This window comes from Coloeus monedula, assembly GCF_965178545.1.
Source record: "Coloeus monedula genome assembly, chromosome: Z".
In the NCBI taxonomy this organism is placed as follows: Eukaryota; Metazoa; Chordata; class Aves; order Passeriformes; family Corvidae; genus Coloeus; species Coloeus monedula.
The window spans coordinates 27,524,155-27,538,440 of record NC_138822.1 but is presented as its reverse complement, the minus strand read 5'-3'; the positions used below and the strand labels follow the sequence as shown (position 1 = coordinate 27,538,440).

The following is a 14,286-nucleotide window of genomic DNA, read 5'->3' as shown; positions in this document are numbered from 1 at the left end:
CAGACCACACCTTCAGAATACTTCTCCCCCCACCTTTCTCCCTTCTCCCACTGACAATGTAAAAAGACAACCCTTGAGATTTTCAGTGTGTTTACCACTTCCATAATAACCTTGTTCAGTTCACTTAGGGAGAGGAGTCTCTCTTGCTCATGCTATGGAGACATCTCCACAAAAAGTTCTCTCATGGCTCAGTATCACAATGAGACAGCCACCCGTGTTGGTTCTCTGCTCACATGTGAGAGTCCCTTCCCTCAACTTGCAGCTTTTCCCACAACTGCTTTTGAGGGTCCAATCTTGAGCTACTGGGGTACCATTTTAAGGTTGAGGTGTTCAAAAACAAAGGTTTTCTTTACCCATCTCTGGAAGCATCTTCGTCTCTAGGAATAGAGGCCCTCCCCTTTCCCTGGGAGCAAAAGAGTCCTCATCATCTTCATCTCTAGGAACAGAGGTCTTCTCCTTCCAGTTGGAGCAAAAGCCCTCATCACTTCCATCTCTCCCTGTTCAAACTTCTCATCAAATTACAGCTGCTCCAGCATTTGCTTATTCCAGGTGCCTTTGCTCACAATTGCAGTTTGAACGCTCCACCCCCCATGCTTTCATGAAATTACAGTGGGTACTCTGATATATCACAGTCCATCACCACCATAGCTTTACAACAGAATTTCAGCTTCTAAGCATCTCCTCTTTCTCCTCCCTCACGTTTTCAGCTCTACTTTATTTACTTAATGTCTGCAGGCTTCATCTGTTCTGGAGGAAACTTACAGCACTAAAAGGGTTAATCTCACCCGGCCCTGCAGCTGGAATTCGCTTATCACTGTTGGTCACATGATCTTTGCCGGGCAGCAGGGCAGCTTCAGCTGAATCTTCGGCTGCCCTGGAGAGGTGGGGTGGCAGCCAGGCCACGCCATCTGCATGTAACAGTGCTGGAGGGGGGCGCGGGTGGAACAGGGCTGCACGGCTCCAGGATGGCTGTGGCCTGGCCTGGACCTGGCTGAGCAGGTCCTGGCCCGGACCCAGCCCAGACGAAGCAGGGCCCGGCCCGGACCCACTGGGCCCCAAACAGGCCCAGTCCAGTTACCTGTCCCAAGGCTGGAAGCAAGAGAGCTTTCCTGGGGCCTGTCCATTCTTAAATGTGGACCATAGAGGCATGTCAGGATTTTTTAAGTGGCTTAAAGAATTGTCAATATTCAAACTGGCCAGCTGATAGGTTCTGTTAGGTCATAGAGGAAGCTGTAAGCACCTCTTTGCAAGAACATCACTTCCGGAGTTATGCTAACCCATGACATGCTAGCCCTGCATTAAGGTGTCACTGATTCAAAGCGACTGCCCCCTTAGCTAGTGTAAAGTAGCAAACACAGACATTCAAGTTGACCTGAGAATACCTCCTGATTTCAGCAAATCACAAAATCACTTTCCACGGTATAAACTTTGCCAGCCTTCACACTTATCAGTTAATGTCCTCTCCTGTGTGTGTGTTTAGTCCAGAACTTAATATCACTTTTAACAACTCAACCAGAAAACTGGACAGTAATTATCTTCACTAGCTGAAGAACCAGTTGTACCTCTTTCACTAGCAGCTCTAATAAACCTACTCTCTCACCAGGAAGTGGCTGTGCTATTCCAAAACAAAGCAGAAAAAAGTCACTAAATTTCAAAATCACTACTCTTGCAAAACAGAGACATTTGTCAGACACTTCTTTGTGCAAATTTCATTCTTTTCCTGGGGACCAGCCTGTAGTACAGGTGCTGCACAAATTTACAAGTAACCCCCACAGCAAAGCTAAAATTTTATGTCCTAAGAGGTTGCTGTCCCCTTCAGCTCCAGACAGGAAAGGTCAGTCACTGTCTTACAGACTTGGTTGCTGGAGGAATAGACTCTGTTTAAAACACCATTTTAGACAAATGGAGCTGGATGGGCTATTTTAACACATTACTTGCAAGAACTGGTGTCAAAAGATTTTAATTTTTTTGTTTAACAAAATGGTGTTCAGCTTATTTTCAATACTTGGTTATGCCCTCCCACTGTTGTGGTAAGCACTGTTTCTTCCCTTGTTTTCAGTAATTCTTGAAATCCTGAAAAACTAAACCAGTTTGTACATAAACAAAAGTAATATATCTTAATAGCACATAATTTGAATAAGCATTGCTTACTGAATAAAAAATACCCTGGAATAATGAAGCATTGCAATTTTAAGACTTCCCTAACTTTCCACTTCACCAGTGAACCAGTCTGACAACTTAAAAGCTCAGAAATACCATGACTTAAAAAAATTGAAGCAGCTCAGCTGACCTGAAACCAACAAAGAACTGTAGTAGCTCATCAAATGCACAAGTATTTGTAAACAGGAACAGGGCCTGGGATGCAGTGGGGAGAAGCACTTCTGCAATTTTTGGGAGAAAAACCTGTCACATTTTTATGTGCGTCAGTGTTTGTCAAAACAGACTTACACTAAGGTTTTAGTGGAAGCAAAATTCAGTATGAATCATAATAAGACAAACATTAGATAAAACCCTGAAAGAGAAGGTCAAAGAAAACCACAGGAGATAAGTGTCTTAAAAACAATTTATGTTTGCTGTCTATCTAAAGAAACATTTAATTCAGTTAATCAAAACCACATCAAAACATCACAGTGCTGACAGTCAAAATGCTCCTTTATTCCAGTGGGAAAGTTTGGTGCTTCAGGAATAGAGAACGACCAGATTGGTAACAGGAAGACAGGATGAAACGGGCTAAAAATAACACACTAAGATCTGAACAACCTATTACATTTTCCATGTTACATACTACATATTCCAGTGTTAAGTAGTTACTTGAAGATAAACCAAGTAACCAAATTAAGTTACATACAGAAAACCTGCAACTGGATGAAATGAACATCTAAGTAGGCATTTTAAAGTAGTTACGAACTTCAGTAAAAGAAATAAAACAGTAAAAGTTCAACAGTGCTAAGTGTAACTTCTTGTCCCCTGCTGTTTTGTCCAAATTTTGGACAAAGCTGAAAAAAAAGCATCTGTCTCTCCTCACTGAGAGCTACTACAACTATACTACAACAGAACCAAGAACATTAACTATCGTTTGGACGGTCAGACAAAACCTCAAGATGGATTTTGGAATTACACTTACATCCTGCCATTCAGTCACTTTTCACTAAAGGAAGAAAAGAAAATCTTGGAAGAACACATAAAAGCAACTATTAGCAAGATATTTCAATACATAATAGAAAAAAGCTCTCTTTTATCTCATCATTCAAGCACAATTCAACAGGAATCAAAATCCATGCAGATTGAACACATCATTCCCTAAAAAAAAAAATCTCAGTGTGCAAATGACTTATTTTCCTCTTGTAGATGAGCTTGACAAAGGTTGGATGTGCTACACTGGCAGAAACTGATGCTGATGCCACTATAGCAACAATAGTAGTTCACAGGCAAGTAAGCCACAGCTGCAACACAGATGAGACAAGAGTCCATCTGAGCAATTTTAGATTTCAAAAACATCCACTGAAGGAATAATACAAGAACTGAAAAGAATCACCATTTATATTTTATGAATTTTTAAAAGATTATACCAAGCATACACAATGACAATCAGCCTGTCTTAAGACACTAAATAACCTTTTACATTCTAATCAAAATGTAACTCAAAATAAAAAAAATTACCTTGTTTCATTCTAAGAGTTTTACCAGTTTTGAAAAGGGCACTAAAAAATACACAAAATTAAGTCAATCATACCTTTAGCCACAGCTTCTTTATACTTTTCTTTGGCAGAATTTACTTCTTTTATTAGTTGCCTATAGCTAGATTTTAGTTTCTCTAGTTCTGTCTTTGTGACCTTTAAGAAAAGAGAAATATAAAAAGCATTAAAAATACTTATTCTCAACACATTAGAAAAACATAGCATTAGTAAAAGAGAATTAACAGAATTTATTATCCAAAATAAGGATGCCACACTTTCCACTGGCTTGAGAAAATCTTAACAGGATATTACATGGTGCAATTACATAGTGCAAATTACATGTTATAAATTACATGGTGCAAAATCAATAAATGCATGGAATTAAATAAGAAGCCTAAGACACAGATCCCCATTCACATCATTGTAATTAAAAATATATTTAGAAAATCCAGTTAATCATCAATGATATTCCATTTCAATTACAAGGAAAAAAAATATCAAAAAGATGCTTAACAAATCATACTAGTTTAAAATGTCCTATGCATAGGAAGGAATTTCTTCAGCACCTAAAAGAAAAGCAGAATTCTTAGACATTACACTTCATATGTATGACTAAGGAACAGCAACTTGGCATGAAGCAGTCTATCAACTGTAAAACTTAAACACTTAAAAAGAAAAACCAAGCCAACAAAGAAAAAAACCTAAACAAAAACCGAACTACAGAAGCAACCAACCAAACAAGAAACCTCTACCATGAAACAGAGCACTGAACATAACATTTTTGGTCACAAAATTAAAATAAAGTTTTCTCTTCTACCCCCAGCATTCATTCACTGTGTCACAAAACTAGTGCACTGTTCAGAAATAATCCCAAACCATGAACTTGCAAACAAAAGCCATTAACAAACCAGCCGTCATAATACCAAACTGTATAGAAACCACAATATTGTAAAGAAAAACAAAAAATTCTGAACAGAAAAAAAAACCCAAACCAACCACCCAACCAAAAAAATAGACTTCCATGGGAAAATCATGGAAGAGAAACTTATTAATTGGTTTTGCTCCTCTTGCAGCTGGCAGCAAGAAGGCTGAAGTTCACAATTTTCCCTTTTTTTTCATGAGGTAAGGCCAAGATAACACTACTTTCACCCCCCAGAACATCTGAAAATTTAATGAAATTCCTTAAAAATCCAACAAAGTGCTGTCTACAGCTTCTATTTTTGGGCCAACTGTGCAAACTTTAATTTAAAGGCAGAACATTTTCTCCACATCAATCACATATCTCATATTTTTACATTCTGCAAATTATACTCACAACTGCTGTTATTATGCACCAATAACACATAATAATCCAGTGATACAGGAGAAATAACTTTATAACAAACTTACATTATAAAGACATCATGGCAAATGGAGAAAAAGATTCAGTTAAGAAGCAGTGATCACAATTAAGATCTAAATAACACAAACAGCTTCTCTTACAGAAAACTGAAAAATAAAAGCCCACTAGCATTATGAAACATTTGTATTTATGTATAACCTTCTATTATGTATTTTACTGATTTTTAGATTGTGTTTTTCCAACAGATAAAACCAACACCAAGAGCATATCTGTTCCCAAAGAACACTTAAGGAACTAACATGGTCAAGGATTACTTTAAACTCCGTTTTTATTTCAAAAGGTCTTGCCCACCTAATTAGCACTCTAATTAGTACTCTACTTTTTTCCCCCTTAAATTTCATGAAGAAAGAAAATTATTCAACAGCTTAATGGAAACTGGAATAAATCTACAAGATTCAAGTCCTATTACATATATGCAAAAGCCACGTTATTTTACTGTCCTTAAGAATTTTCCCCATAAGATTCCTCACCGTAGAGGTGTCTAAAATAAGAAAGGATAACACATATGTATTTCACCTAAACACACTTTTATGCCAGCCTATCCTAAAAATAGGAGCTGCACAGACACTGACGTTCACACACTTTGGATACTGTCCTGGTATATAACTGTCATTTTACCTCTGTGCAGAGGTAATACCACAGAACATGAGAAGTATTTTGAATTTGAGGGAGTCATTCTGAAAGGGGTCCAGGTACACAAAACCTTGAACAAACAATGTCAGCTAACAATGGGAGAACACTATTCAAATACTTCTTTGGAAAATCAGGAAAGGAAAAAAAGAAAAAAACCCAAACCAAAATAACCTCAAACCAAACAACAGTGCAAGCTTATTCAGCAGGATGCAAAATACTTTCATGGTTATGCAGCCCATAATTAAATAAAGTCAATATGGTTTGTAATAATCGTTTGGCGAGTGCTCAATATGCATTATGTTTTTTTGGAAAAGTCTTATTTTAAAAGACATTTTTATTAGAGTTTGGCGTATTTGCAGAAAAAAAACCCATTTCATAGTCTCTTTACAAAGTATACCTGAGTTTCCAGCAATCTTACTCCATTCAGCCTCTCCTTCTTATTTTTCTTTTTCTCTTAATGCAATTCTCTGTAACTTCTATTATTTCTAACACATGCTACCAGTTTTTCCTCTTCTTCCATCCTGACTTTTTTGAGATGCACCAATCCGTAAGCAGCAGTGAGTGGAAGTTTTGGAAGTTTGGCTTGGAAGTTTTATCAAATAATGACAGCCTACTGACCATGCATCAAAAAAGATGTCCCCATAGTCCCTACTTGGGGAAGATGCCAAGATTCTAGCATAGTATGGAAGCAATCTTATTAGAGCCAATATATTTATCTTAAAATATTCTTAGTTTAAATACAGAATAGCTCCAAATTCTTCTCATAACTGGCCCAAGAATCTTTTACTCATCAATCTGTGACAGCGTTACTGCTTTACTCAGATGTTACATTTTAATTACACTACTCCAAATCCCAAATTCTCTGCTGGAAGAAAGAAGAAACAGTGCTTTTCCTTCTCTCAGCAGACCTTTCAGACTATCACTCTGATTTTTGACATCTGTAGCTAAATTTTCCCCAGAGCATTTGAATGAAACAGTGATTTCTGTCAGCTTTACTGACAAGATACAGCACTTTCAACACAAGCAGGACAACTGACATGTCACGGAAAACACTCTGAAGACTTCCACCTGCAGTCTAAATGTTTGGTTTACACATGCTTTATATTTTAGAATAGGAACTAAAATCCTGTCCCCACCCAAAACAGTCTGCACTCATTAACAAAAGTTTACAGCGTCCCAGTCCCATGAATGTCTAGAGTGGACTGAGAACAGGAATAAAGATGGAACAGAGAAGTGTCACACAAGAATTATCCTCCACTGGAAGAAGAGCATTTGCAGTGCTAACTGTCCACGGAAATTCATACAGAAGATATTCTCCATCTTTGCCTTGACAGCTACCAGGAAAGAAAAACTGTATTGAAAATTAATAAAATTTAACTTAAGCATTCTACGTATCACCCACTATGCTTTTATCACAGCACAAACAGAAACAGCAACTAAAAAAAAATCCACTCTTAATTTAATATTTTTAAACATATAGAATTTTAATCAATTTATCAAGCACAGATGTATAAAATACCTTGTACATCTCTGCTTCAATTTGTTGATGAACACCTATGAAGCTCTTCTTAACTTGCTGCTTATCTTTGATCATCATTGTAAGCCTGTGCAAGGGCCCAGAATTAAGATCCTCTGCATGTGTCTTCATTATTTTACTCAGCTGTTCTGTTTGCTGCACCACGAGCAACCAAGACTATAAAAAAAAGTCACAACAGAAAAGCACTTACTTATTTCAGCTCACAAATAACCAAACAATTAGTAAGAACTGTGGGAAAAGATGCATTGCTGTTTAAAAAAAAATCAGTAAAAGAACTAATTTTAAACTTGCTGAAATGCATTTGAGATCCTCCTGCAACAGCAAAATTATGCCTCAATCTTACTCATAAAATAATAAAAAAGCACCAAAGACAAAAATACAGTGTTGAATGTTCACCCTTTAGCACTGTCCTAGTATTTCTAAACACCAAAGAAAGCACTGCAGCCTTATTTTTTTTTAAATATACCCCCCAGCACCCCCGAGAACAGTGCTCCCACGTCCTTTGTCCTCCAGTTTCCACCAACAGCTGCTCTGCCAGCGCTGACTTCCTCCTTTGTCTAAATACCTGACAGTAATATGCATTTGAGTGGTCTTGGTTTCAGAGGATACCATCACATCAGCTGCTTCACACAGCAGCATCAGTCAGGCCACCAGTACCAAAGCACAAACAGACGCAACATTCATCTGTCACTGTAACCCAACATCTTTCTGTACCCTTGCTTCAATAGCTTCCTTGGACATTCTGTCAGTTTTCAGGACAGCTTAATGTGCTGTGTGTGGCTTTGAATACAGATACACATTTACAGATAACACAGACAAATGCAAAATTCATCTTCAGTTCAAATAAAAGCCCTGGTTACCCTCAAGATTGCTGTCACGCACTGGATTCCTTAAAGATAACTCCCTGCCAATGAACACTGTCCTGTATGTAAGATTTCAGAGTGGCTACATGCCACAGAATTACAATGTTTTGAAGGCAGCTAGCATATGAATTTTATTGGCATTTATCTTACTCTTACTAAAACAGAAATCAGCCTGAGATCAAAACCTTAGAAGATTAATTTGTTTGTTAGCTTTGGGGTTTCTTTCCATCCTGTATACAAATATATATACATAATATTTCCATCTCTATATGACAATGCTACAACAGAAACTGGATTCTGGAGGAGAAAACAAAAGACGATTGATTCCCCGATATACTGGCCTATCTTTAACATTTCCTCCAGCTTGTAAACATCCCCCAGATTGGCACAGAGCTATCCAGACTGCTTAAAGTGTGGTGTTGTAAAAGGTCAACGCCTAAAGCTTCCCTGCTATGGCTGGAAACCATTTCAGAAGCCATACTGAAAAGCTGCATAGGATAAAAACATCATTGAACACCTGTGTGAGAGGAGTGGGCCTTGTGGTTACAGAAGATTTCATAAAAGTGCCCTCAGAGGTGAAAATGTAGTCAGAGTCATCCATTTTGTATAAGGCTGATTTATTACTGATGACAGAACTACTGTTTTAATCCTGAAAAATCACGACAAAAGCATTTTTCAACAGTACAGGGTATTCTAAAGAAATGCTTAGTTTACAATTCACCAAATGAGCTTAAATAAGCCAGAAACATAGCAAATACTTCCCTTCCTATTAAAAAAAAATAATTTGCATATTTTCCTGCTCTTCACATCACTTTTTCCACCAGGAAAAGATGAAAGTGATGTTTCCATAGGGGAATATCAGTTAAGCAGGACTTCTGTGCTTTGTATGATTATATTTTACTATTTTAAATTAGGAGAAGGTAAAGTGAAAACTATTCAAAAATAGAGATTTATATGGGACAAAAAAGCTGGGTGGGGACAGCAGAAAAGGCAAAGCATTTCCTTCCACAAAAAATGACCACAGCCCAACAAATGCAATAAAATACAATATTGTTTGGTGTGTTTGGCTTAACAATATTTTTTAGACATATACACACACAAAAGAGCTGTCTGGAAGCTCTTAAAAACACCTCTTTTCTAGCATTACCAGCTGCTGCCACCATGCCTTCCAGCAAGTTTGCTGACTCCACATGAAAAAAACATAGGACAGATTTTCCCAAACACCATTTCTAAATGCTCACTCTTGCTGTACACTTAAGAGATCAAAACAAAACAAAAAACCACAATAACAAAACCAAACAAACAGAACCCATGAAAAATTACACAGCTTCCTATTGGGGTTTAATGCCACAAAACACAAAATAATACCATAATACCAAACACAGGTATTTTACATCTTAGAAGACGTAAGATACTATACTTATGTCCCATAATATTTGCATCAGTCTTTGGTTCAGTAAAATATCAGGAAGAGAGAAAAAAGTATCACAAAAGAATAAAATAAATTAGAATGAGATTAGTAAATTAATCAATAATTCAGGCTTTTTAACTGCCAAAACTAGTAAGATAATGTGTCATTACACAACTTTAAAATCCAAGGTGTCAGTGAAATTTTAAGGCAAGCCCATACAAAAGATCTGCCGGTCCATATGAATATTTTTACTGTTAGATAAAATTGTAGAAATCAGGGAACCGACTTAATGAAAAATTACACCTCCTTATGAGAAAAAAAAGGGAACAAAAATGATGCTTAAGGACAACTTGAGTGTCTCTGGTCAAAACGAGATTTCAAAATGTGACAGGCATACCTCTTTTCAAGCCAAAAAGAACGTGGCTTAAGTCAGATCTCCAGATTTTTGAAATTTATCTGCTCACAAGAAGTGCTCATGTTATTAACTGAGATACCTATGTGAAGGTTAATGGCTGTTTACGCCTTATAATGATAAATAGTCTGTGCCAATGAAAAAAAAAGGGCAGTATTTCAATTTACAAGGCAAGAATTATTGTGGGGGAGGGAAACAACAACAGAACATGTTATATATAAACACTGCACAGTGCTGAAGCAGCCGAGCTCTAGCAGCACAGCTTCCAAGTCACACACAGTCACTTTAACCCTGTATAAATCCAGCCTGCTTGCACAAGGAACAGTCCTGTTCCTAATGCTATGCCACAGCCACTGTCCAAGCAGCCACCCCATAAGCCCACTACATAAAAACTGTTCTGTCTAAAATTTAACTTGATCCAGAAAGGGTGTTTTCCTGCAGAGAGAAAATGAGGATTCATGCCAGACTGGAAGGACTGTGTAACCACTGCTACAGCACAAGGGCCAAGAACTGAACTGAATAAGCCATCAAAACAGAATAGTCTTCTCTTGTCAGTAGAGAATCCAGGTCAGGAGTAAAACTTTCAAACAGGTGATAAAGGAAGTTTGCTTCATCGGTATATTTACTGGACTTGCTCTAAATCTGAAAATCAGTAATTTGGAAAACAGACAGCCTTACCTCTTTAAAAAGTCAACACAGTTATTTTAAACTGAATACAAAATAACCTCACCATTATGAGAAACATCCTGAATTAATGTTTTGTTTTTACAACACATGCTGCAGTGTGAGTTACAGCTGGAATGCTAGGCTTTGCCTTGGTTTCCTGGCATTTTCTATTTCTGTCACAAATTCTATAAAACATAAACAATAGTTCCTACCTTAAAAGAAAAGCTTACTATAGCATACTTGTTTTCAAAACACTAAACAAAGTAGCAGGCTCAACCCAGTTATGTAAAATACTGAATTTCAAAAATCAGGATTGATTCTAGTTCAGTTAATTTTTTGAAAGCAAGACTACAGCTCAACTTCTGCATATTTCACTGAGAAACTAAAAGAAGCCCATTTTAAATACTTTGGCAAAATTAACTCTCAAGGAAATGAATGGCTAGGAACCCAACTCAAAGCAAAAAAACCAAAAATAAACCCAGTACCCAAGGATATTCCAAATACAAAACACTTCAGACTTACCTTGGACACATTGCTGATATAATCCAATTGACACGCGCTCTCTTTATCTACTTGGTTACAAAGATTCTGTAAAGTGGATGCATATTCCTTATCACTTTTTACTCTCATTACCATAAATTTCTTCACTGTTTCCAGCAGTCGTAGTTCCCAGTCTTGCAGTTTTAATAAAGCATCGTGAGAATACTTCAGGTCACCTCCAAACCCCATTTTTTAAGGCACTATATACCAGACAGGGGAAAATACAGGCTCTTCACCACATCTGAAACGAGAACAAGACTGATGAGACAATTATCAAAAGAAAAACTTCTGGTGAGATAAAGAGCAACTATTAATGCCTAACCCTGAAATAACTTAATCATAAGATTAACCACATACATTTACCTCTTCAGTATAAACCTGAAGGAGGCTCAGAGCACTGTTTTGAACACCAAACTCTGACTGGAAAAGATTTCAGCCTTAGAACTGCTCTCCAGTTTCCATTCCTGCAAAAAGGTACCTCCCTAACTTTAAAGTACAGTATGTAAGAAAACATAACAGCATCTAAGACAAACACCAATCTACATATTTAACCAAATAAGTACAGCTAACAGTATCTCCAGACAAACTGCCAACTGCACTTTTCTTCTCTTGGTGACCTGAAAAATTTGTTTCTGGTGTTTACTGTCCTAAGAGCACAGAAAAATCCAAATAAAACATCAGCTCTCAGGCACTGCATCTGTGGGAAATTGATAACTATTTAGAAGCTAGTTTGCTCCTAAACCCTGTGTTAACAGGCCATTAAACTTGTAGACTCCACCTCCCAGAAACCAGAAAATAGCCCAAACCAGGTTTTCCATTCAACCATACACTGGTCCCCGGGGTCAGAGTTCTTTAGTTTACACCATTTTACCCTAGGACAGTCCAGTCTTATTGTACCGAACTGACATAAAGTAAGATTGATAAACAGGTAAGATATGCTGCCTTATGAAATCCTGTAGTAGAACTGAAGGCCAAAGACACATTACTAGAGTTAGCTCTGAAACACCTCCATCTGATGCTGACAAACAGGTAGCTACATTGTGGAAGAGCTGAAACCACACATATAAGGAATTTCTACACACTCTTGCACAGGTTTTGTAATGTAAGCTGAACCCTCATTTCTGTGTACACACCAACCACCTGTTCCTATACTAATCAGCTTCCAGCTAGGTAAGATAAACTTATATAAACTGCAACCCTTATCTCCAGACTGCAGCGCAGCCACAGTCTGTACACTGCCTATTCACTAATTCCCGCACTACAGCAAAGTCCTGGTTCTTTTTAACACAGAAATACCTATTTCTTCACAGGCTTTACATTACCTCTTAAATTAGCAGTGTTCTATAGGCACTTACAAATTTATCTTCCTAGGAGTCCACTGAGGGAAGTAGGACTAATATTCTTATTTTACATTAAGAACTGACACATGAACTAGTGTTGACACTGTGGCAGCTCATATTGGTATGTACAAGGCTTAAAGACAGACTTTTCAGAGTGCCTAGCATTTTTAGCATATTAGGTATTCAGAAAAAATAAATATATTACTGGCTTCAGTTACTGCACAAAATTTCAGAAGATTTTGCAAATCAGAACCTCAAGCAGCCTCTGAAATAAGCCTCATGTACGATGTGTTTATTCTTAGAACACAAACCATGCTACATAACAAAACAAAGATCCAGTAAAGAAAACTAGAACAGTGCCACATTACCATGTATCTACACAATACAGGCCAAGTCAAGGCAGTATGAGTAACCTTAAACCTATTGCAAGCTTTCATAAGCTCTTTAATTTGAAGATGTATATTTTAGCCAGAATTATTCCTGATGGCTAGGAATTCAGTCATACACAGCAGGCTGTATTCATGAACTATGTCATTATTAGTAACACTAATGAAAATACCTCCACAGTTAAAATTCAGGAACAGTCTTACAGAACCACAAACAATTTAGTAACATGAACCAAAGAAAAAATCTTAAAGCCCCTGTTTATTAACATGACTAAAGCTGCACTAGTGAATTTTTGACACCCTTTAGATCTAGATCCACTTTTATGACTTTTCATTTTTCTCCGACCCCATTTTAGCACATTACCTAACTATCCTAGCACAATACCCATGGGAAAAGATAGTATCCTTGTTTTCTTACATTCCAGATTTAGAAGAGATGGGAGCTGAATCTCACAGTGAAGTATGGCCTTGTGCTATAAGTAATGGTTTGCTTGCTTTTACCCTAGCCTCTGTTTTTTACTGAGAGGCAGTATGGCAAGGAAAGGAGGAAATATTCTCGGCATGGGATATTTCAGTCTGCTTCTACTGACTTACAGAGGAGCCATAGGATTATGAAAATCAATAGAACAAAAGACCCAACAATATCTCACTCCAGCCTGCTAAGTTGCTCTTCATGAAGCAGGAATCAGATTTTTTCCAATTCCACTATTAGATGCCTGGATACATAGGCAAAAACTATACACACATTGGACTCTGGCGTTTGTTTTAAATTATTCCCTTCACTGTGACAGAAGCAGCACAGCAAAAATTTGTTTTGCAGAAGTGATAAAACTCTGATTTGATAACACTAACATGCATAAAGACTCAGAACTGATGATTCCCAAATGGCTAAGCCAGCTGCCATGTGACTTCCATGTAAATTAAGAAAACATTCAATCAAGACATTTGAATCCAAACGTCTTGTGGAGACAAGAAGCAGTGAAGAAGTATTCAAGACCTAAGCCACCCAACTAAGCTTAAATTTTGATAAGCTAAAAACCAAAGCTGTCACTTAAAACCACTTCTAATTTTTTAATAGCCTAAACATTAACAGTACAGATCACACAGTCATTTATTTGAAGTCAGAACTATAAGATTTACCAAACATATGAACACTCAATCTGATTTTCAAGTGCTCTTAAAAAACACACGCACATTTTGAAAGGCCAGCATTCAAAAAGACAGTATCTGGCACCAATACAGACAGGTATTTTTCCAAGCTTGGTATCTCCTTCATTGGCAACCACAGGTGAGATGACAGCTGCCCTACAGGGTCAGACCAATGGAACAGAGTAATTCAGTCAGAAGGGACCCACAATGATCACCTGGGCACAGTGACCCATTTAGATCAGCCCTGTGTCTCCAACCATGGCACCAGAA

The 14,286-nt window shown here is 37.5% G+C and overlaps 1 protein-coding gene across 2 annotated transcripts in view; it reads right to left on the bottom strand.

The window, feature by feature from the left end:
• FER (FER tyrosine kinase) overlaps positions 1-14,286 on the bottom strand; it is a 159,827-nt gene that overhangs the window by 132,785 nt on the left and 12,756 nt on the right. For both annotated transcript variants that reach the window (XM_082301263.1, XM_082301262.1), the window contains exons 4-6: positions 11,124-11,382; positions 7,232-7,405; positions 3,734-3,833 (exon numbers count right to left, since the gene is read on the bottom strand). In XM_082301263.1, the coding sequence (XP_082157389.1) occupies positions 3,734-3,833; positions 7,232-7,405; positions 11,124-11,330 (481 nt within the window). In that variant the 5' untranslated portion in view covers positions 11,331-11,382. The remainder of the gene's footprint in view (positions 1-3,733; positions 3,834-7,231; positions 7,406-11,123; positions 11,383-14,286) is intronic.